We start from the raw sequence: 25,572 nt of genomic DNA, 5'->3' as shown, positions 1-25,572 counted from the left end.
CCTTCATAATAAAATCTAACCCATTGGGTCAGTCTATTAACAACAGGCCCTCATATATCATTGGGGTTATTCTTAGATTAGTGTTTAAACATTTTAGAGAGAAAACTATTCCTTATATCAAAACTTGACTGTATATATTAAACAATTAATACAAAATGCATATATGTGTAATGTCTATGTGAGTGTGTGAACGTGTGAGAGTGTGTGTGCACGCATTGACTAATGCAGAGATACTGTCATTGAGGGTACAAGGGCATCGCTAAAAGCCCTCCTTATGCAAATGGAGGGAAACGGAGATGACAGTGTGTATGTGTCACAGGCAGGACATATCTCATAACGATAACTTATCTCAGCCAGCAGATACGCCTGATATGGAATCGGAGAGACACACAAAGTGAGTGTGCCTCTCCATACGTGTGCACAATTACGCACAATCTCTCTCCCCCTTCTCTCTCTCTCTCTCTGTTACATGGAGTGCTCATTAACAAATTTATTAATGGCCTCTTAATTATGTCTGCTTATCTTCCTCTAAAGCCTGGGCACTGCCCCCAGACTCCAATCTCAGCTTAGCTGCACACACAACGCCAGCGTTCACACACCGTACCAACGTTTACATAAAAGCTTCCTCACACACCCCATATACATAACTTATATGTGTGTGTTCTCCTCAGTGCTAAAATCTTCATTACAAACACACACACACACACACACACACACACACACACTGAATTCCTGGTATTTTCAGACTAAATTATCTGATGAAGGCTCCTGTGAGACTCATGAATTGACTTAAGCCTCTTTCATTTCACTCTTCCTCTCCTCTCCTCCTCCTCATCCCTCTTTCTTGATATAATTGAGCACTGCAGGTAGCTTCATCTTTCCCATGCCTGTGCTTATCGCCTCCTTTCTCCCTCCATCTTTTATCCCTCCCTTCCCTATCCGTCCATCTCTCCCTGCTGCTCCTCACCCTCTTACCTCCCTCCTTGCTTCTTCCCACCTACCTTCTCTCCACTTTATCCCTCTATCTCTCTATCACACCATCTCTTCCTCGCCATTTTAGAGCTGCTTTTACTTCTTGCTTCCTCTTCCCTATCTGCCCATCTCTCTCTGGCTCTCCAAGATATATGTATGCTCCCTCCTTCCCTACCTCCTTACATTCACATCCATAGCTCTTTGCCTTAACACCTCCCTCTCCTCAGCTCCTGCCAGTCCTTGCAGCCTTTTTATTAAAAATGTGAAATATGTTGAAGAAAAACTGACAAAATGAAAGCTGTTCCCTTTTTTTCCATCTTTGTAGCTAAAATCAGATCAATGTTATTGTAAATTGTTGTTTTAACTAACAAACGAATTTAACTAACTCTTAAACTATGTTTTGATTCATTGGTATTTTCAACTACTACAAACTTTTTGGACAAACCTTAGCGACTTTATTGCCCTGAGGTCGGGGTTTCCCTCCACAGGCACACCTCTCTTTGCTGACTGCACTGAAGCAGGCGTCAGTGAGCTTTTAACATTCTCTCTGAGCGATCATGTTACAAGTTGTCTTCAATTTGTGTGTTTGGTGATTTTGTCGGACGACGTCGTGGTTATAAAATCAGACTTTTAGCAGCAGCAGAGCGGCAGCTGTGAAGTGACTGCTTGTCAACATGAAGCCTTTTAGTCACTGTTTCATCCTCGTTCCATTGTCTGACATCAGAAACAGAAAAACATGTAAATGAGAACAGCTTTATTGTGAATTCAGCGGTATTAAAATGCTGTATATATGTGAGCACGGAGAGTAGCAGAGAAGCAAGCAGATCAAGGGCTGAAACCAGCTGACACTGGTGCGGCTATATTGGCAAAATGAAACCTAATAGTCAGTATGAGGCTACAATATTATTAGGATACACAGTTTATGAAACATACATGACAAAAAACAAAAAAGTGCTCAGTGCTTACAAAATTTTATTAAACTAACTGACCAAATACCACCACATAAACAACAGACTGGGATGCACACACACACACACACACACACACACACACACACACACACACACACACACACACACACACACACACACACACAATTGAATGTGACTTCTGCCATCCTACAGTCTGACACAGATGAATAATGGCCGTCATTTTCTTGAAAATAATGCAAATTGCCCCCCTTCCCATTCAGCTGTGTGCGTGGGTTTCTGTACTGCATGATGACTGTGTAACCACACACTCAGACAGTGTGCTGTAGACAGTTTGGGTGAGAACACACACACACTCTGCTGCTGGTTGTGCTTATGTATCTCCAGACCCAAATAGAGATGTCCTGATATCACAGCAGTTCAGAGCCAAAGCCCTCCGAAACTCTCTGGTTCAACGAGAGCTGACAAAAAAGTCAATACTCTCCACGGGCTCCCGCTTTGTGCAAGAGACACCTGCAAAATCCAGACATGGCAACCTGCAACCAAAATACACTTACAGCATGTGTCCCGTTCATGCTCAGTGAAGTGATCCTCACCTCAAAAGTATAAACATGTATACAACTGGAAATAAAAGAAAATAAGCCCTCCTCATCGCACTAATGTTAGATGATCAAAATACAATATCATTAATAAATACTCGTGTCTTCCTCTTCTCTGGACCTCCTGACTTGTGGCATCACACTTCTATCTCTCTATCTCTCTATCTCTCCATCCTCCTCCTCATCCTCCTCCTTTCTCTTAGTTACCTCCAGCTAGAGGTCAGACTTCAGTCTGTCCTTGTCTGCTCTAATCACACCATCTCCCAATTCACTTTTAGTCCTAGAGAGAAAGAGAGAGAGGAGGTGGATGCTTCACTTCACTACACACACACACACACACACACACACACACATACACACATTTCTTTATAAAAGTGTTATGTGAATTATTTACATACATACACACTTGTTTTAATAAAACCAGTGATTTCTTATTTATCTTGTGGTGACTCAGAAAAATCTCTCTCTCTCTCTCTCTCTCTCTCTCTCTCTCTCTCTCTCTCTCTCTTTCTACATACAAAAATCATGTGTATGTAGTCACACAACTCAGAAACTTGCTGCTTCAAAAGATTGGTCGTTAGGTCCCACATCAATATAACTGACGAAATATCAAACATGCTACAATATCAAAAATCACAGCAATATTCTTCATTCAGCCCCCTCCTCCATTTGAATGGAGCTGGTCTATAAGCGACTCAGAGAGCTCTGGCAAAAAAAAAAAAAAAAAAAATGCAGAATCATCTGACAATAAACCCAACTTTTACCACAGTGCTGCTACCCCATGTGGTGAGACGCTGCACTGGCCAATCAGACGAACGCTGCATTTCTATTGTTTATCAAGCTATTGTCACAATAACAGATAAAGTAGTTGCCACAGTGATCAGAGTTGTAAAATCCTATCTCAGATTATTATAAAACTCTGTGCAGCATTGTGGTGTCTGATAAAGCTTTTTGAGATTCGCTGATCTGTTACTCTAGCTATCATCTCACTGATGCAGGGCCGTTTTCGGACGCAGAGCTTAGCCTGAGCTTGTATGGTGTCAGTTTGCTCATTTAGCCCTTTAAGACCAGGTACAACCTCTATGTGCTTCTCCCTTTAAGACCGGAGGACACGTACGTGTGTAGTGTATGATTTTGTCATTTTTCAAACATGTGATTCACTGAAATTTGGGTCAGGAGGGGGAGCTCCATTGTGGAAAATGTATTTTATTTGTTTTTCTGCGGTTTCAGCCTGCAAAAAAAAATATTTTAAAGTGGCGTTTCGGACAATGGCTAATGACCCGAGTCAGGAGTGATACTGAAGCAGATTATAGCAGCTACCTGGATGGAAACAACAAAAACAATGACAGTGAGAATACTGAGACTCTGATTTCCATCTAACCAGCATGTCAAGGCTCAGGGTGAGACATGTCGGAGGAGAAGGGGGACGAATGGCGAGCCACACTGTCAGAAAAACTTTTAAGCATTCATTAATGAATGATGAATAATTTTACAATGTAGGATCAAGATAATTTCCACAGAAGCAGAAAGGCCATGGTGAAATGAATTCCAACTTGCATACAGACGATGACGGGCGCAAGTCACTCACTCACTCGCCATCTCTCTCTGCCACGGTGCTAAGATGGCGCCCTGCCACATGTCCTCCGGAACGAGCAGCCGAGGCCCTGGCAGAGGACGACCACTGCCCGATGAGAAGAGGTAGACTACAGCTGGGGGATGGCCGTGCTGGAGGAGTTGTCGGTCACGAACGAACACGAGAACCACACAAATCAAACACGTTAGCATGTATGAATCTGTGACAGACCTGTCTCAGCTCTCTGAATCCAGCTTGTTCTATGTCACATCCAATTTCAGCGACGTAAGCAGCTCCACGTCTCTGTCACCTCATCCTTATCTGTCCCCTTCCATCTTCCGGCGAGGATCTGTGCGCCACCTTCTCATCAATTTGTACCGTGAACATTTGATTCCCGTTGTATCAGATGACGGCTTTTTCACTTAAAGATGCTGCTCTACATGTGCACGATGTAAGTCGTCTCTTAAGTTTAAAAAAATCGCTGAAATGGTGAGCCTTGATTTCAGAGTGTGACATGAATTTGTGATGAGAACTAACTTGAATAAGTTATATCATATGGTTTCATTATGAGGATTTAATGCTTCTGACCTCCATCTCAGCATGTCCTTAAATGGATTACATGAAACACGCTGAACATGAATACATATGTTAATATATCTACTTATTCACTGAACACGAATTAAAGGGGAGAGCGATAGATGCTCTGTAGATATTAGTCATCGTGGTATAGACGGCGTCATGGGTTTGAATCTGTCTTGTGACCTTTGTGAATGTCAGCACCCGGCCGCCGCTCTACCCTGTCACTTACCACTTCAAAACGTCTAATAAAACTGAAACGGTTTGAAAATAATGATGATAAATATCTGTGAATGGCTGTCCTTCATGGCCCAACGACCTTAAGGGGCTTACAACGTCTCAACTTGCAAAGATTTCAAGCAATGCCCCCCCCCCCGCCTCTCTTCTGCCCTTCTGCTGCCTGTGATTCACATATCCAGCATGAAACCATGAGCTTTCTAATTTGACATAAATGGATGAAAATTATTTCAACTGGCTCCCCACCAACCTACAGGACTTTCGTCTTGAGGATAAGCAGGATTTAGTGAGACCTCCGACTCTCCTTCAATATCTGTCAACCGCTGTGCACGAAGTAAATGCTTATAAGGATCGTAAACATATACAGGCCACAAATTCTTTTGGTAATAAACACTTAAAGTTATAATTTTAGATTTTCATCATTTGGGAAATGTTCTGCTTGCAAAAGCCATTCACTGTCTTCCCTCTGTATAGTACATCATGCAAATTTCATCATTTGTATAATGGAAGACAACAGCTGGTGTCATCGTAAAACAATGTGACAATCCCAACATTTTTTATGACTTTTTTGGCAAAAAACTCTGGTAAAAAATTTTGGGACCTGTATTGTTCCAGTAAAACACAAAAACACAAAACTCTCACAAGATCAACCAAGACTGAACTAAGAATTATAACTTTAAACCAGCCTAATATCTGTTGCTGCCTCTGACCAGCAGAGCTGTAAACCTATCACATATTAGCAACTATAAAGCTGTAATGGTGAAAGTGTTAGCATACAGGACAACACAGTGGAATCACAATTCTCACCGCCTGGTGAACGTCAGTCCATCTTCATTCTCCTTTTAGTTCTTTTTCGTATCCACAAACTCCACAAAGTGGAAATATCTGGCTCTTTAGCTGCTACTGTGTTCAGCTAGTTGCTAACTTTGTCTGCCATTTGGTGCTGGGTAGGAAGCATACACTGGGTTTATATGAGCTTTTTTTGTTTTATTTTTAAAAAAAACTGCTGCCAACATCTGGAACGTGTTGATTAGAGTGGTGAGAGAGGCTCACGGTCAGTGACACTTGTATTTCGTTATCCATCACTATTATCACTTTCACCACAGTCCAGGCTGATAGGACACAATCAGAAAGCGACTGTCTACGTCCTCATCTCTAAAGGTCTCAGTTTCTGCCCAGCCGGACCACAAAAGTGATCCATTTAAAAACGAAAACATAGTAGTGTGGATGTAGCCTGAATCAAAAGTCCTGGGCCACAAAACCAAAACAATGAGCAAAGATGCTAAAAGGTTGAGGGGGACTGTGGTGGACCACTTTCACATTATATATAGTTATCAAATATATTGTTATCATTTTTTTTTTTATTGGAGATTTAACTGTAAAAATAAATGTCTTCAGTCCTTTGGTCTAAATCTCAAGTTTTACTTTATGATGAGCCCAAAACAATCACGGTAAAGATGATCACACATTTTTTAGAGGAAAACTAAACTTATGTAAAATGAAACAGTCAAACAGGTTTGAAGACAAAATCAAAAAATTACCTTTCTCACTTGACTAATAAGATGTTAAGACTCAGTGCTAGACCTAATGAATGGCTACCAGTGCCTTCTATCTCTGTCTGACTCTATCTGCCTCTCCCTCCCTCTCCGCAGAATGGCAGTCTAATTGCATGATGGATAATTTAATGGTAACCGGTAAAGCCCCGGTTTTAAAGGAACCTCTCTCATCTGCAAAATCTCCTCAGAGAGATAGCAGACATTTCTCGAAGTACTGTACGTATGCATGTTGATGGCTTTTATTTCTTGTGCATGCCTGTAAATTCCCAAGTCTGTGTGCCTTTGTGAGTGTGTGTGTGTGTGTGTGTGTGTGTGTGTTAGTGTGTGTGTGTGCATACAAGGGGATGGGGAAGCTGTGCTCTGGCTTGTCTCCAGCTGTACAGATTGATAGCACATTAAAGTGAAGGACGCGTCACGCACCTGTGCTTGTGTACCACAGGGGAACAACACACAGGTAGGCAGGGTGCTGCAATCAGCAAGGTGCCCCACACACACACACACACACACACACAAAATCACACACACTTGGGAATTTACAGTGTATCTGACTTGTGTGTTGTATATTTTTCAAAGGGACCAAACACATGCCAAATCCTGACACAAAGGAAACATGTATGTGCTGTAGGTCCCGAGTCAACATCTACACGTGGGCTTTTGAAAGCTCACACCGTGCCTGGAGGGGGTCATACTGTATAGATCACAGCTCTGTGTGCACCGTGCCCCCTTTTATCATCCCTCTGTGTGTGTGTGTGTGTACAGCCAGTGTGAGAAAGTGAGCAACCCGCAAATGTAAGCTGCATGCCTGTCGGTGTGATTTCTCCTGAAAACAAGAGAAATAGTTGGTTTGCATTTGTTTACACAGACCGTGTGCATGTACATTACGTGACTGCCCACTCCGCCTCTATACAGTAACATAATGGATTGTCTCTATATGGTGGGAACTCTCGCCTCCGCTGTCTGTCTGCAGATGCACGCAAGTTACATTATTCAGTGTTATTCGTGTTCTGACTTGGTAGCAGCACTTAAAGCACAGTAAATGCAGCGTGCATGTTTAAGGGCTGCAGATGACGACAAGTTGGGGGGGGGGGGGGGGGGGGAATGAAAGAATGAGAGGTGATGGCAAAGACAACAGATGTATGGATAAACCAAAGAAGTTAGCCACACTGTGATTAGGGCTGAGCACTGAAATATTTCTCTCCTCTATCTGATCCTGTTCCCTGGAGTAAACAGTTTGTTTTAGCTGCTACTGCATTTGTTCCTGCACGAGATGGATTTCCCTTCCCTGCCCCTTAGTAACTGCAGATCAGTCCCACTGAAAATGGCCATAAATTCATACGCTCTAATCATTTCGAGGTAAACAAAGTATTTTAGTATTGATGGAGATTTAGTATTGTGCTTCCACAGTAAAACAAATGTTAAAGACTGAAGCAGCAGAGGCGAAAATATCCTGACTTTTAGTCCCAGATATGGCTCAAAGTGCTGGATGCTACATTTCCCATAATGCAATTCCATAGCCATCTTTGACAGACTGTCTTCAAACCCCATACCCAGTTTGATATACAGGCTTTCTGTTATGCATTTGTGATCTCGGACCCTGATGACATCATCAGGGTTACATTCTCTGACTCTTAGCTTTAGCACTTGTCAAATCTCATTTTTACAGGCTGAATAAAATTCCCTATGACAAGTAAACTTAACCTCATGTAAAATGAATAGAGCGCCCCTTTAGGACGATATGCTGAAAAATATAAGATCAGATTATTCTGATGCTCTGTGTGCTTTTATTCCACCTCAAAGACAATAAACTTTAACTTCATAAAATTACATTTTATGTAATTTTATGAAGTATCTGCATTTTAAAATCAAGCTTCTAGGCCATTCTGTTGCCTTGTCTGACACATGTTGAAAAGTTAATAAAGTAAATAATTATCTAAATATGATGAGAGGAAGAGTTCACCCAAATTACCATCAAAGTCACATTTTTCCATCTCTCCAGCCACACAGATGTCCTCAGCCCTGGTTTTCTGGCTCCATCCCAATACAATGGGAGTGAATGGCATTTCATTTATGACGCTCACAGAATAGGAACCATTTACTCTTTACACAGAAATTATGTGAGCCCCAAGAATAAACCTATGGAGCAGGTGTGAAAATGTTTCTTTGCAATTTGGGTGAAAAAGCCTTTAAAAGTATCTTTTATTACCCTGATGGTCATGGTATTTATCATTTTTAAAAGCAAAACTCACAATTAGCTTAAAAACTTCAACTGACTTTGTCTGATAATGCATGATGCATGAGGTGTATTTCAGTGAGCCCCTAAACAAGTCTGGTTGGTTTATGCTCATTAAAACTAACCAACCATCCAGTTTTACTGCTGCCAGCAGCTAATGATCTTCAATTATTCTACATACTGAAGGCTAAAGAATTTGCATATTGCTGAAGCCGTAGAGACTTGAAATTAGGTGAGTTTGTGAATTTCAGACAAATAACTGTTCTACTTTATCTTTATCGCTCTACTTCATAAATAAAGTAATATTCATTTAATCACATTTTAAAGTTCATGTAATAAATATTTCCGCAGGGTTCACTCAGATACATTTGATCTTTCCAGTAAATGACAAATGTGAGGACTGAGGCCCCGCTGCAGTGTGCTGGGCTGTTGGTCCAGAACACCTGTCAGTAAATCCTACACCACCCTCGGGTACCACAGTCTCTGTGATCAAAGTAAATTAACACATAATCAGATACTGACGCAAGCGGGAAAGCGCACACACACACACACACACACACACACACACACACACACACTCTTTTCCCATACAGCCGCTTTATCCTCGCACATCGGTCGACAGCAGGTTTGAAGTGTTTATGGTGATGAGTGGGTGTGTGTGTGAGTGTTTTGTGTTGTTGTGTCTCTCTCTGAGCTGTTTGCGTGCCTCCATGTCTTGTTCGGGATATAGCCAGAGGCTTTCATGCTGTCTGTGTTTCCCCATAGTTGTGTGTGTCTGTTTATGTGCGTGTGCTGTATCCCCAAACACACGTCCACACAAACCATGCGACAAATTGATTGCATATAAAATGCTAATGCGGGATTTACTGTTCTCAGCATGTTAATATTGTGATGTAAACAATAGACATTGATTAAAGGGACAGTGCGCTCTTTCTGTGGGGATTTGTGACTTTGAAGAAGGCAAGGTTGGGTTGGTGGGGGGGGTGGTGACAGGGGGTGGCAAGATGCTGACTCGACACTCGCCGGTCGTTTGTTACTTGTGCTCTCAAAACAGTGAATCCCAGCAGAGTGGAAATCGTCTCATGCAAAATAAGATGTTGAGTGCTGGTGTAGATAAATGTGCACATTTACATTCATGTGTCACTGTAAGTGTGTGTGTGTGTGTTTGTGTGGTATAATCTCGGCTGGAGGTCATTTGAAGAGCGTTTCCAGAAGTATCCAGATCTGAAACTGCCCTGCTCTCGTTACACTTTGGTGTTCTGAGCGCCATGCTGTGCCGTGCCGTGCCAAGAATGTGCCATACTGAGTCCAAGCAGCTCACCTCATTCCTACCAGGGCACTGCAGCCCTCATAAACCCAACCCGTCCTCACCAGCTCACACACACACACACATACACACACTTCAGAGGCTTCTACACAAGCAAACTTTCAGCTCACACTGAAACACAACAGAAAACACACACACAGTCACACGCAGACACACAGTCTCATACACACACTGGCACGTCCACCAGAAATATTCTATTTTGTCTGATAATGATGATTGATGCCCATCCAAAAAAGCTCCGCAGCAAAACAAATGGTGGTCGGCTCAATAAATCAATTGGTTGGGAGGGGCGGCACTGAAAGCCCACATTGATCATCGCACAGGCCAAATGTTAGCATCTCCAAATCATTTATTCCGGGCACCGTTTCATACACAACATCTGCCACACTGGCAGAGACAGAGGGCAGAACCTGTTACAAAACAACAGAGGCCGCCGGCGGACGCTGTACGGCACATGGCGATACTTCTCTCAGGTGATCGAAGGGTCCTATCCATCACCCAAGGTTTGGGTATCTGTTACCACTTCAGAATAGTGAAGTAGATCTTGAGGAAAATATTATTTCCATTGGGATATTACCCAATACTGTTTCTGTTTTGTGAAACCTTCTAAGTGGTGATATGTGATCAATGTAAACCTGGCGTTTGTTACTGTGGACGCCACAGAGCAGCCGACGCCAAAGGGCCAGTGGAGGATATTGTAAAAACCCTTTCGTTAGCACCCTTTTGGAAACAACGATGTAATGAAGCAATTCTAAATGCCCACTGGCTTGCAGAAGGTTCATTTCCTGTGTTTTACTGTACAGCTGTTCATTTCTGCATCTTCACTGCACTGTTTCAAAGGAGGGAGCATCTTCTAACTCTCAACTCCAGGCTGGTTCTGCTTTATTTTACCTCCTTTCATCTACAGGCTCATGTACAGTCTCTACATTATCCCTCAGCGAGGTATGATATGTGTTGTTATTTTCAGAATCTCTTACACTGCCATCATTTAGCATCTATGCATGTTCATTAGTTTTAATCTAAAAATGACGTATAAAAAAATATCTGTATATCGATGTATAGAGAAGAACATGGAACATGCTGAGCCTCAGCTCGGTCAAAAAATAAATGGTAATACAAAATCCTAATTGTAATGGATTTAATCAATTTCTTTTTCACTCTATTCTTTTCCTTTTACTCATTTGTATTGAGAATGAATGTGGTTTTTAATTTTTCATGCTCAAACTGATGAAAATAGAAATTGTAATGTAATTTTTTGCCCTAAAGTTAAAAAAGGCAAAAATCTGCAACATAAAAAGTCATGCTGCATTAGTCTTGTACTGTTTTAACTAACTCTCAAGTTTTGACACTGTGCCATTCTGTGTGGTCAAACAGGGAAACACCCCCCCATTCAGTTTTTGTCCACTGACAACAAAAGTTTTGACAAAAAAGAGAAAGGCGACATTACTTTGTGCAAATCTACTGCCATCATAAAGCAAGAAGTAGAGAAAGGTCAAATTTGGCCGTGCTGATGGATAAAAGATGCAGAGAATATGGTGGATTGTGGTCTTTCTGTTCTGCTGCGAAGTCCAGTCCCAAGTTAAAAGCAGCCACAACTTTTAAAATACAACTCCAGTCATATTACAACAAGCTCACTACAGTTTAAAACAGAGCTTTCCTACAGAGGCCACATGGAAAAATGGACAGTAGAATTAATCAAACTGCAAACAAAAAGTTCCGATACGATGAAAATTCACTCAATCGTCCGAGAGCGAGGAATGTTAACCAGCTAAGCATCGCGACCGCACAAACTGCAACTGATCTGTGCAGCATCTGAAGTCCAAAGAAAACGAAATGTATTACAGCAGAATGTTTATGAAGTCTACGTTTTCAGAGTTGACGCCCAGAGGAAAAGGTCAAAATGGTCAAAATGGTCCATATTCAGCATGACAGACACTACTCAGGTTATTACTCCTGCTCTGCATATGTTTCAGTGACAAAAAACACTTTATCCTCGGGGCGGCCCAGTGGTCGAGTGGTTGGGGCGCGTGCCATGTGTGAGCACAAGACGCTCTCAGCAGGCAGTCACCGGTTCGACTCCGGATCGGTCTGACTCTTTCCTGAATGTCATTCCCCTTTCCTGTCAGTCTCCACTGATCTATCATAAAGGCACAAAAAGCCCAAAAAAATATTAAAAAAAAAACAAAAACACTATCCTCAATCTGATTTACCATTTATATGTTCCTACAAAGATGCTACAATTAGACATTACTCAAAAGACAAGGCAGTAAAGGACAGTCAGGTCATCAGGTATCAGGTCTTATGAGTTAACTAAATGCTAGTGTATTAACAATACTGCCATTTATCAAGCATTTAAGGATTTCTTTTGTGACTTTTGTTCAACGTTCAAAAACATAACAACCAATGTCATCATATTTTTGTTAATAATTCACACAGATTCATACAATTTCCTCAACAAAGCCTACGCCTTCATTCCCTCCATAGAAACACGTAGATACCTCAAAAAGGGAAACACAACAGTAAACAAAATCCAAAACTGAGAGATTATACTCCCATGCATTAGACGGGCATCACACTAGCTCCTGATCCTTTAACAATAGAACGGCGGTTACGTAACGTGGCAGCACAATACCTACAGTATCTCTGCCGTTGTAGCATCCAGTGACTAAGTGACTGGCCCAAAGACAAGATGATTAGACACAGGGGGAAAATACAGCGAGTGAAGAGAGACAGTTATAAGAAAGCCAGATGTCCTTGAGAAGATAAGTGTGGTGAGGGGACAGGGTGATCAAAGCTGTGGGGGAAAGGGAGGTGAGATAGAGAGGAGGAGAACGCCAGTCAGGGGACGGACTGAGAGGAAGGAGTAGAAAGGGAGAAAGCTGATAAAGAGAGAGAGAGAAAGAAAGAGAGAGACAGAGGGGGAGAAATATAGTCCTCCCTGGTGTGGCCTGTCCGGTCTATGAGGCAGTAAATCGCCCCAGTTCAATGTGTGCTCTCCAAATGCTGCCGCACATTATTGATAGATCAGTGTGTGTTAATGAGAGGAGCTGATGTGGCCTGATGAATCACAGCACAACAATGAGCACGCACACACACGCACACACGCACACACACACACACACACACACACATACAACCTCAGAGTCTGGCCGAGGTGCGTGCACTGACTACTGTCACACTGTCATTTGTCGTTTGTCTCCGACACAAACGCGCACATATTTTCTCCCTCTCCCGCACACACACACACACACACACACACACAAACCAATTTGCAGTAGCTGGGTGAACACTTGGCCCCCATGCTGCAGTAACAACTCCAAGTGTTATTCTATCCTGTTAACAGAAGAGAAGAGGGCTTCCACAGCAGCTCCAGCAGGCAGTCAGAGGACAACACAAGCTATTCTGGTTTCACTTTGATATCCAATAGGCGGCTTAACATCCTCATTAGATCATATCAGCGCCATACACACACACACCCATCGCACACAAACACACAAAGCCGGAGCAAAATTATCTCTCTCCCACACTCCCTACCTAGATTATCGTGAAATCCCATCATTTGTTTGTGTGTTTTGTGTGTGCAAGTGCGTGGGTGTGTTTTTTTTCTTTTTTCCTGTTTGTTTTTGTGTAAGTGTGTGTGTGTTGGTAATTACACATATACGTATTTGTGTATATCTGCACTTGAATGTGTGTGTCTGCGAAGGTTGGTGTGCTTGTGAGTGTGGGTGTGCGTTTGTGCAGGGCAAGCTGACCTTGTTATAAGCTGAGTGGGCTGTAGTGCCGGGGCATCATTAGTATGGGTTAGGTGAGGGTTAGAGGGTGTGTGTGTGTGTGTGTAAAGGTGAGGGAGTTACAGAGTGGGGGAGAGATGGGGGATGACAGTGTAAGAGAGGACATAAGAGGGGAAGGTATGTGGGTCAGGCCGGGACACACAAACACACGTTATTCCCCCTCCCCATCACTTGGAAGCAGGTACACAGCAAGTGTGTGAGGACACACACACACAGACACACACACACACACACACACAGGTTCTTTAGTGCAACTCCTCCTCTGCCACAATAGCCTCAAATGGCCTTCAACAGGACAAAGGGAACCTAAACTATCCAGTCACAATGCACTCACACACCAGCTGACAGTGTTGTTGCATGATAGCATCTACACACACATACTCACACACACTGTGTATTTGAGGGGCCGTTCGCTTATCTGTGGAAAGTATCACAACATACTGATCTGCAAATAGAGTGACCGGATGTTTAAATGGGAGTCACAGGACTGTGTGTGAGCTGACACGGGTTTAGGTCAAGGTTTTAATTCTCATTAAGGATTCTTGTTAACTGAGCTGAACGTGGGGTCTGACAGGGACTCGAACAAGATCAAATTCCTGCATTTCTGAAAGAAGAAAACTTGTCAAAAAAAAAAAGAGAAAAAGAAAAGACAGTTTACAATCATAATGTTTTATCAAAAAGTTGTTGAGTTTCATGCATACTCCTAAAATTTAAGCAAATACATTGTGAATCAGAATCAGTTTTTTTCACCATCAACTACCTTTAAGGAAATATTTTCAAGATGGTGTAACACAATTGCATTAGTTATTATTATACATTCAGGTATTTCATTGTCTCTTTTCTGAGATTTGGCATTTTTGTCTTTTTTTAGAACTTGAACCAAGTTACGCAGACTCTTGGCCTCCTCAGTGTTTTTATTTTTGATCCCAAAAAACTGGTAAAGCCTGATGGAAACATTCCCAGTCTTTGAAGTTATGTAGAGTTAGGCTTGCAGAAGCCACAACATGCAAAGAGATGCTAGTGGGATGCCACTGCATTCAGTAGAAACAAGTAGCCTAAAAGCCAGTAGTGATATTTAAGAGATGGAAGAGTAAAGTAAAGTTGGTGACAGTTTTGGGTAGTGTCAGTGCAGGCACGTGACATGATCAGCCTCAATGACGCAGCTACTTGCTCCTGATTATGATTTTAATGGGAAATGGAAAAACCATAAGAGAAGTTATGCTGCAACTGGTATTAGTCTGATGTCACACCACTGACCTAGAAAGCTGCCGTTTCACTATTGGTTTTCTGGGGGAACTTTCCATGAGTGTGATCACATTGTTTGGTGCTTGAGTGTTGCCTGCTGAGAACAGTGGTGTACAGTTACTGACCCGGCCCTACCTGCACCTGTTGTCTTGGATGTCATTTGACATTTAAGCTAGGTGCAAACGTAATAATGATCAGTAATGGCTGCATGTATAATACTGACACATTGTACCTGTGAAGCAACACAGTACAAATGTGTCCATCTTGCATTATAAATTATCAGCCTGTACGAGTTCTGATGCTTTAAAGACCTCTTCTAATGAAAATCAAGTTTTTAACATAACATGTCCATATGATGTGTTTGTATATGATACAATATAATCTGTGGTGTTAGAATATGCCAATGAACCAAAGACACTCTCAGAAATAAGAAAAACAGATTCAAACAGCCAGAGTTTCATACATGACACACCTAAGGAACCGATCAACTCAACTTGCAGGGCGCGGCTTGTACTCCTTGTGCTACAGTGCAACAAGGGGTGTCAGAGGAGGAGCCAGGTGTAGCCTATTATCTGTTTTTTGCAAGCTGAATTAACTAAGGGAGCTAAATCAGAGCTGGCGATCTGGACTCTCACTACATGATCTGAGTCATTACACAGTGTGAGCATAAATGATTTATGGCAGGTAAGGTCTTGGACATCTACTTCCAGTTTAGACTGCATTTGACAAGCTAGCAAATCATCGCATATTGTAGCTTATGAAGTGAAGTATAGTAGGTTTCATGATGCTGGAGTATCGCCAATAAAGCAATCTAGCCAAATTTAAAGATCTATGTAACCATACTGAATGATATAAAAGCGTGGACCACCTTCTAATACTGACTAACTGTCAGTATTGCTGTTATTAAGCACCTCTGGATGATGACTGGGGTTTTATTATGTGTTACTGCATGCTCTCATTGGCTGCAGTCAGCTGTTGTGACTCACATCGTGTAGTGACTCAGATCATGAAGTAACAGGGACCAAGGTTTATCTAACATTAGCAACACATTATGAGCTTTTTGATTATGTAGTCGAGCCAAAGCCTCATGTTGTCTATTACTGTTGTGTTTCTCACGTTGTAGAGAGCGATACATAAAGTACATTACCAATCTGATGCATCGACATGAAGGCGACCGTGTACAATTTGCTCCTCTTCATCTTCGTCAGTCAGTTTCCAGTTGAAACATGCACGCCTGGATTACTGTGGATTACTACATTACCACTTGCTATAGTGTAGAGTAACTACAGTTTGATGAGCACAGCACAGAGCGGCTGAGAGGTAGGTGGTGGGTCATGGAAAAAAACTTCTAAATATGTCATTTTGAGGAACAAAGATGAGTTTCAGGGGTTTAGTCAGGAGGTGAGATACTTCAATATGTCACACTGTTATCAGTTGTCTTTAGCGAAATCTTGGTGGAATTTTAATTTGAAAGTCTCAGGTAGTTCCTGAAATCTTATCACCCCTGTTTAAATTTTCAAGAGCAAATTAGGGAATCAAGAAATAACAGAAGCCAGCGAAAGGTAACCAGAGCCAAAAGGAAGCCAATGGAAGACAATGGATGCCATTAGGAAACAATGGGAACCAACCAAAATGTAAGTCAATGCAAGGGACTGTCAGCCACAGGATGCAGTAGAAGCCAAATGATGCCAGTAGAAACAATAGAGGCCAGCTGGAGGAAAAGTGAAGGCAAGCTATAAGCAGGCCACTCTGAAGTCCTGCCAGGAGGAGGAAGAGGAGGAGGAAGAAGAGGAGGAGGTGGAGGCTCAGGAATATTCTAGTAGTTTATTCCTGGCCAGGGGTCAACTGTGGCCTCGGGCTGAAGCTCAGAGAGGGAGGAAGAAACTCACACATGATGAGTATACACACACACACACACACACACACACACACGCTCACACACACCAGCTACAGCACACACACTCATGGCCAGGGGTCAGCAGTGTCCTCCATATGCTGAACACACATACGCACATGCACAAACTCCTTGAGAGAATGATGAAGACGCACACCGCCTCACGCGGGACATAACACACACCCCTGTAATGGTCACTGCCCGAGATGGTGAAGGTGGTAATGCGTCTCTAACCACAGCCTCCACGCCTCGTCCCCATGATGACCATCATAAATCCACCAGAGTGTGAGGCGCGCTGAAGCCATTAGGATGAAAATGGTTTCAAACAATGGGCATGTGGCACACGTGTGGCCTTTTCCCGAAGAGCTGGCACTGCCACGACCTGTCCAACATATTTTACAGCCCTAATTACAATATAGAGAGCAGGCACCTCTATGGCAGATGCTGCTTCCCACGTTAGAGGTTCCCCATGTAATTATCATGATGAACTTGGCTCACCGAGGCAATAAATATCACGGAACACACATGCACGGGGGTTGAAAGGACACACACAGACTGTACTGTATGTGGAAGTACAGAAAGGCCGGGAAAAAAGGCACACATACATGCTCAGTGGTGAGGTAAGGACAAGCTCGTTTAAGAGACACACAAATGAGTACAGTGGCCCAAGATACCTCAAAGATGAGTAGACAGAGGAATGGAAAATATGACAACAAACAAAAGGGGGGGAAGAAGAATATATGACTTGATAAAAAGCAAAAAAAGAAAGAAAAAATGTTGTAGCGGACTCTATGGACATAATTCACCATAATTGGAAGCTGCTGTATGTTCTCTACTTTGTTATTCTGTGTTCTCTTTTGTGTAAGGTCAGAGGACAGGGTGACACGGTCACTTTAACAAAGAAGGCTTTTCGGGGTTAAGCTCTCAGGACTTGGGTTTCGGTTTCAAAGGCAACGTTATGGCTTGTTATGTGTGACTAAAGAGACACACACTCATGCAGCAAACGAAGAAACTGTCTCTCCATTCCTGTAATTTCTACAATGTAACTTAAAAAAATGTTAACAAATCCTAATTGACTTTAAGAAAAAAAAAATGGCATGACTCCTAAAGAAAAGCCTGATCTATCCCCCCCCCCAAAAAAAAAAAAAAAAGCCAATTATACGTTCTTATTCAATTATTTCCCACAAACCTTGGTACCACAGTGCTCTGGCCAGCCAAAGTACATTTTGTTCGTGGACCTTTAGCCAAGTCAGTGTGTGTGTGTGTGTGTGTGTGTGTGTGTGTGTGTGTGCTTGTACTGCTCAGTCTCCAGCCTATCCATATCTAAATATAGATATGTATTTCCAAGTACAGCCAAAAGGTTTCATTAAGTCTACAGTACCTCTAAGAACCATATTATTACACAACATCAACAGTGCAGAAGATTCAATATTCACGTTACCATTGGCTCATAATGTCGAAAACACATCACCATATGCAGCACAGACGCACTCTCCACACAAATCAAGCCTCATTGTCTCATTTAGCGTCGATGAATAATTTTGCAATTACATTTAACATACAAACACACAAGATGAATTAGGCCGCACTATGTTCCACTTGCCTTGAGGGAAGCTCAGGGAGAGTAATGGCTCCCAGAATCACAAATGAGGCGCCTCTTGACATTTTTATATCACGGTAAATCACCGCATGCATGAGGCAAGTTGGTTGTGTGCTTACAGATTACCGGCTTGTGTGTGTGTGTGTGGATGTGTTGACATGCACCTCAACAAAGTCGTCACCACAGTCGCAGCACAGGATAGGTCCTGCCTCTGGTCCGTGGTACAGAGCTGTGTGTATGGAATTTACTCAGTCTATTTCCTGTGCTACTATAAATACGGGGCGAGTTGTGTTCGGCTACCAGGAAGACGGACTGGGATGTTTCCCAGATTCAGATTAAGTCCTGAATGAGAAATTACAAGATGCGGATGTTCTGTATTGAGGCTTTACAGTTGAGGATTAATCTGTAGTCTGGCAAGTCAACCATCAAAATCCAGTTATCCAGTGCAGGCAGAAAACGGAGCAGAGAAGAAGAGAAGATGAAGAGGGAGGGGAGAAACTGGAAAACGTGAGATTTTAGCAGGAAGGCCTGTGGGAACTCACCTGGTCTTTTCTCCATTTTTCTCCCTCGACTGCCACATAGTCGAACCTTGGATATTAATATGAGGATTTGCTTTTGGCAGAGCGACTTGTTGCTCTTTGGGCAGGGTTTGCGCTTGCTGGCGATCTGCCGGTTTGCCTGGGGGTCCTTGACCTCCCTGCGCTGGCGAATCAGGGAACTGGCGAGAGCGGCCATCTTCCCAGCGCTGACCCTGCCGCCGCCTCACCAGCTGCTGGCGGCTCGGTGGCGCCCAGGTGTCGGGGGGTACCGTGGGCCACCCCCCTGCCCACTCACCCAGGGCGACGGGACACCGCTGAGGGAGGGGTGCAGAGCTGAGGAGGGGGCTTCTGAGGATGGACCGAAGCGGCGGGGAGAAGGGCAGAAAAAGAGAGAGAGGAGGGGAGGAAGAGGAGGAGGTGGAGGAAAGAAGGGTGGATCCCTCAAAAGGCCCACCCAAAACAGGCAACTGGCGCTCGCTGACGGTCGGATTGATGAGCCTTTGCCTTTAATGTCCTTCTGGGTGTTTTGTTTTCTGGTTGGGAGTCAGGTTCAGGTGAAGCCTTGATACGTCACTGTTCCTCTGCTGGGACAAGTCATGATGTTATCCACCCAAAAACCAATGCACTGTTTTCAGTGTCCCCCCCGATGCCTCTGTCCCAGTCCAACAATACCCTCACCCTCTTCCTGGAGGTCCTGGGAAGTTTGACTCAGTCCCGTCTGACAGGGTTCAACGCTGGAACCATTCGTCGCATTGTGAAACAAAAATCACGTTTAGTCCTCTTAACCCGCTCAGTCCCGCAGATCAGAAACCTGATCCGCTTCGGTGGGATGACAAACGTCCAAAAAAAACAACTCTCCAAAATAACAGGAGTGACACTGTCGGGACACACTGCAGCGCCTTTTCTTCCTTTTCCTCACCTGTGAAATTTCTCCACCCGAAACAATGTCAGAGCAAGAGAAGTAGAAGGAGAAGAAGAAGAAGAAGTGGGGACCGTCCGACCTGAGGTATCAGCTCCGCAAGCTGGGACGAGGCTGAAGGGATGCGGACGGACGCTGCTGGACGGAGTGCGGCTTGTTCCCTTGCTGTCTTTCAGGCTCTCCTGGCATCACCCTTGCGTTCACCCGCACCCTGAGAGAATAAGGGAAACAGACAGAGGCTTGGTAAATCCAGCGTTTCCCAGAGACAGAGGTGACATTCATGAACGAGAGAGCGCGGGGATAGAGAGACAGGGACACTGAAAAGAAAGAGAGAGGGAGGGAGGGAGTGCAGTGAGTCTATCTATCCCCCCCGTCGGATATCAGGCTCTCCAACTCTCTCGGCAGCGCGCAACACCACAGCAGAGCGCAGCGCTGTGTCCTTCAGCCACGCATGCCACCTCGCAGTTGGGAGAACGAGGGATGAATGAATGGAGGGAGACAGGGAGGGAGGGAGGGAGGGAGAGGAGATGAGGTGAAGGGGGAGAGGGGAGCAGAGAGGGGTGTGCTGGCAGGTAGCCATGCCTTACGCTGGATGCTGTGCTGCCGGCGCTCCTGTGAGAGCCTCCACCGGTGGGTGACAGCAGTCCGATCCGGTTCTGTTGAGTCCAGCTGCACAGTGTGTGTCCCTGTGTGTGCGTGTGTGTGAGAGAGAAAAGTGTGTGTCTCCTGAACAAGGCACCTCTCAGCCCGAGCACACACGTGTGAGGCAGTGCGTGCATGTGTGTGTGTGTGTGTGTGTGTGTGTGTGTGTGTGTGTGTGAGAAGAAGCGTCTCAGTGTGAAGGTGTATGGGTGTGAGGGTGTGTGACAGAGGCAGCATGTATGTGTGTGAGTGCGAGTGTGTGTTCGTGTGTGTGCGACTCTCTCGCTTCTCCCTGCTCACAGTGCATTACCGAGCGAGCGCTGGCAGCGTGCTCCACACGCTCCCTCTGTCGCTCTCTCCCTCTCTCACACACAGACACACACACTCCCTCGCTCTCTCTCTCTCTCTCTCTCTCTCTCAAGTCTATTTCCCTAAACCCTCCCCTTTGCTCTTCTTCCTCCCTCCCTTTTCTCCTCCCCCTCTGTCTCTCAAATCCCTCCTTCAACGTCTGTGATTCAATGTCCCCTCCTCCCCTTTCTCCCCCATTTTCTCCATCACCTCCCTGCCATACAGGGCCAGGCTGAGCTGGGCCGGGTCGGGGCTGGGGTGCTCCCCCTCCGCCCTCCCTCCATCCCACCATCTCTGATGTGATGTTGTCTTAAAGAGACAAACTAAGCAAGGTTGTCAGTGTTGTTCTCTCAGCTATGACAAGGACGTATAGATGCCACGACACAGTCTGAGTCAGTCGGGACCTTGCTTCACTCCGGTCACATCAACCCATGCATCTGTCAACACATCAGTCAGTGACACAAAAGGACTCCATCACATACAGTACACAATCAAGTCCAATACAGCAAGAAACGAGCAGTGAGATCAGATTATCCAAACGATTTTAGTTTGGATATAAAATTCAAATTTGGCTAACAATCCCAAACTGTGCTGTGTCCTCACCTTATTCAACATACAAACATGAACACATGCTGCACATGCTCTTTTGAGCATGTTTGCACTGTGACACTAGCATTTAGCTCACAGCACCATAGTGCCCAAGCATAAATGCGGGTATGTGCAGCGAGTCACATGATGCAACTGAGCAAATTCTGAAGACAATGCAATGTGGTTAACAGTCCTGGAAAAAGCGAGTAAGGGGAGCTGGAAGTGGCATTTTTTCTTTGTAAACGGAACACTATAAATGAAATAATAAGGAGAATTCTGTTCTGTTCACTTTGTAACGCTTGACATTCTGCATGTGATGAAAGGAGGACTACCCTATATCAATATCAGGAACATTTACCAGTGCATCAGTAAGAGGTGAGATCAGTGTAAGGTATGTTTTGGTACCAAATGTGTCTCTTTTGACAGCAAAGAAAACTATTAACACTGCACACATTTACTTTAGTTAGTGGATGTTAGCTTGGATGTTAACATACTGTAATTGTGCTGCCTTTTTGGCCAAGACCCTCTTGCACTGTCAGAGAAAATACGATTCAACCTCAAGAGACCATCCTGGTTAAATTGAGGCCAAAATAAAACATATATAACATCACAGGGCTTGAGCCAGCTATTGCAGGAGGAAACACCAACATCAAATTTAGCCTGAAATTTAATCTTCTGAGAGCGCTGGTGCTGCCTCTGACTTCAGCCGACGTCTCCGTACATTCTCTATTGGCCTCCATTCAAACTTTATCAATGCCCGGGCTGAACGACCCTGGTGATAAGCTGGCAGCACGGCAAGATTTTCATCACTCTGTGGCCAAAGATGTAGAGATATGGTGAAGCTACATCTCTGAACCACATCAAGCCAAAAGTATCTATCTCATATGTCCCTCCCATCCATCATTAAGACAGTAGCACTTTACTACACCTTTCCCAAGAACAAGTTTAAATAACTGTCAGTAATATTATTACTGCATCAAGACAAGAAAGAAATAAACTAGCTAATGTTCCACTATTTGGATCATGTGGTATGTGGTATTTATTTGGGTTTAAACATGGCGGTTAAATAATTCCGTTTTGGCATAAATACGGACTATGTATCTGAGAGGATGAACAAATTATAGCACTGTAGTCTAAACATCAATTTTTCCTCGTAAATAATCTAATTTATGTGCACTGGTTCAAAACGTAATCACCTGATTTTCTCGGCTTAACATTTTTCTGGCAGGATTAAGTGCAGAAACGTCATCTTCCAGTGCCAGCAAAGAAAAAAAAATAGGGCAGGAAAAATGATGACGAGAAGTCAAAAATGGCGAACATGAACCCAACGTCAGACTGAATGATGTTGTGAAAACAAAAGGGTAATTCAGTCTTATCAGGCTAATTTACAGCATTTCAAGCCAAATCTAATGTTTTTCATTCTAAATTGTACAAGCAACACTGGACTGAGCTGGTGAAGAATTACTAAGAGCATTTCCTGTGAATAACTGTCCACACTGCTTTAAAAAAAAAAAAAAAAAAAGAAAGGGAAAAGTAATCCCCTCCTGCTTGTGATACAAGGTTTACATTAAACTGTGATGACAGCAGAGCAACAGTGCCTCGCCCCCGGAGCAGCCGGCGTTCCCCTGAGAAGGCAAATGTAAAATGATAGTGGGATTCTGTGATTGCAGGCAGACCTGCGACTGGGCTCCCCCTCTCCGTTTCTGCTGGCCTAGCAGGGAATGTGAAGAGAAAACCCTGCAGGATTTCCCCTACACACACACACACACACACACACACACACACACACACACACACACACACACACACTCAGTCACCTATCACTACCATATTGCAGTTTCCTGAGCTGTTAAATAACGTAATTATCTCTCTCTCTTTCTCCCTGTCCTGTCCTCTTACTGCACCATGGCTATCTTTCCCAAACCCCACCCAAGGGCATCCCTCATTCCCCTCTGCAAAACCAAACACGCCCACCTATTTTGGAGGTTACCCCACAATCCCCCAGCCCCAGCCTCACCTCTTAAATCACACTCTGATCCAGTGTGCTGATGCACAGTCCACTAGGCTGTGGGGAAAACCCTGGCAGCTTATGTACATGCTCGCAAGGAGGCGAGGTTTGGTTTATAGGGGTGTAGAGAAACAGACGCCGGTGGATTGCAATGAAGACATCACTCGGCACAGACGCGCCAAGACACGGTACAGAGAGTACTAGGAGGGAGAACAAAGCGGCCAAGGAGACAGACAAAAACTCCGGCCAAGACCGAGAGAGACAATGAAACAAAGAGGGACAGAGAGGACAAGAGAAGCAGAGATATGCACTGAGTTTGTGCAATACCGCGATCTTGCACGTGCACGTGCGCGTGGGTCCGTGCCTGCGCCAGTGCCATCCATGGATGGCTGGCCATGAATCTGTTTTTTTTTGAGTGAGTCAGTTTCCATTGGCAAATGCCTCTGAGGGTGACACCATGATCAGACCTCACCAGTCACAGGGCAGCCACAGCATCCTGCCCACCCCTTCCCTCCTCCCTCCTTCATCCCTCTATCTACACCCCCCCCCCAACCCTGCTTTCCTCACCCAGACAGGCTGGCCCAGTTCTGTCTGCATGTCTCCGAGTTCAGTTCAAATCACAAGGTTCCTTACTGGTTCAGTAAAGAGAGCTTAACTACAAAAACACATCCAGCATTAACAAAGGAAGATTCTGCAAAAGTTCCGTTTGACTTGGGGGAATGATGTACCAATACAGAAACCAATATATATAAATCTGAATTTCACTTAACTGTCATGAATTTGCTGATACTGTTCCACATCTGGGATTTGACATTTTGGGATGTCAGCCTAGTAAAGCTGTAATACTCACTACACACCAGGAAACAAAATTTATAAATCAATGATGATGCCAGTGGATGCTATTCTTAGATCCTTGCCACCAGCGGGGCAGGGGGCAACTCTGAACAGAGGTCCTGGTGACAACAGTATAAAACATCCAGACATCCCCAGTGTGATCACTTGTGTTCTACAGAATTGCTGTCACTGGTGGATTTGCTCATCATACAAACTTTAACCTCTGGTCCAACTTTGGTGAATCTCAAGGAGCAAAGACAAACACTGCGCTGTTTCCGGCTGTATTCACCTGTCAAATGATCGCCCAGAGAGAAAATCAGAAGCGACAGAGTATGTTTCTTATCTTGTCTCCCACAGTGCACAGCCTCCTCATGGGCTCCACAACAGTTTTCAACTACTGTATTTCCTCAAAAAGTGACTTAATTTACCTCAGCTGCAGAAGGACGGGTCTTTATCTGAGCCGGGCCTGTATTAGAGCCAGGTCCTTGTTTCTCCTTCCTTTTGTTTGATAGGTATAATCAGTCTTGCCTTGTTTTGAGTGGTTCCCGTTTGTCGTGACTCGCGTTAAAGTTACTGCGTTATGCTTTAATACAAACTCAACACTTCGTCCAATCTTTTCAAATTAAAAGCCCGCTACCGAGTAAGTGGACAGAAACATTTCCGGTTTCTGGCGTCTCAGTTTACATTCAGATCTGTTTCTTCAGATTAGCAGTTATGGACAGCATGCCTCTTTCCCTCCCACTCCCCTGTTCTTTACTGTTCGATGTGTCTTAATGTTTGGTTATTCTATGCCTCCTTTAGTAATAATGATACATTTAATAAAAGTTATTTATTTGCCATAATTGAGACAAGGTTTAGTGAACTTCAGGCACTGCTCTTCACTTCCCTGCAGCTTCAGGGCATCTTAGAAACCTATGTGACCGCCTTTAACAAGAGGTGCAGCCCTAAGCCCACAGCTGGCCCCCAAACACTCTCCAGTCAGTGGCATTCGGCTGACCAATGGTGGGAATATGGTCACTCAGTCACTCAGTCAGGGAAAAGTCAAAAATAGTGATATTCAGCTGTTAACAATTAGCATATTAGCACTTCTACATGTTTACATTAGCATAACTTGCTAACAATTATCGTTGTTTTTAAGTTTCTAACCTTTACTATGGAACAGTTT

At 43.9% G+C, this 25,572-nt stretch overlaps 1 protein-coding gene across 1 annotated transcript in view; it reads right to left on the bottom strand.

The window, feature by feature from the left end:
• Positions 1 to 19,793, bottom strand: part of fgf11a (fibroblast growth factor 11a) — a 93,687-nt gene extending 73,894 nt beyond the window's left edge. Inside the window, exon 1 of the mRNA XM_071477914.1 lies at positions 19,072 to 19,793. Coding sequence (XP_071334015.1) covers positions 19,072 to 19,264 — 193 coding nt within the window. The 5' untranslated portion in view covers positions 19,265 to 19,793. The remainder of the gene's footprint in view (positions 1 to 19,071) is intronic.
• Between the last annotated feature and the right edge of the window lie 5,779 nt (positions 19,794 to 25,572).

This window comes from Trachinotus anak, unplaced genomic scaffold (genome assembly GCF_046630095.1).
Source record: "Trachinotus anak isolate AG129_WGS33_773 ecotype Australia unplaced genomic scaffold, CSIRO_AGI_Tana_v1 ptg000005l, whole genome shotgun sequence".
Lineage (NCBI taxonomy): Eukaryota > Metazoa > Chordata > Actinopteri > Carangiformes > Carangidae > Trachinotus > Trachinotus anak.
Note: the sequence above shows the minus strand (reverse complement) of the source record. Positions and strands in the feature narration are given on the sequence as shown.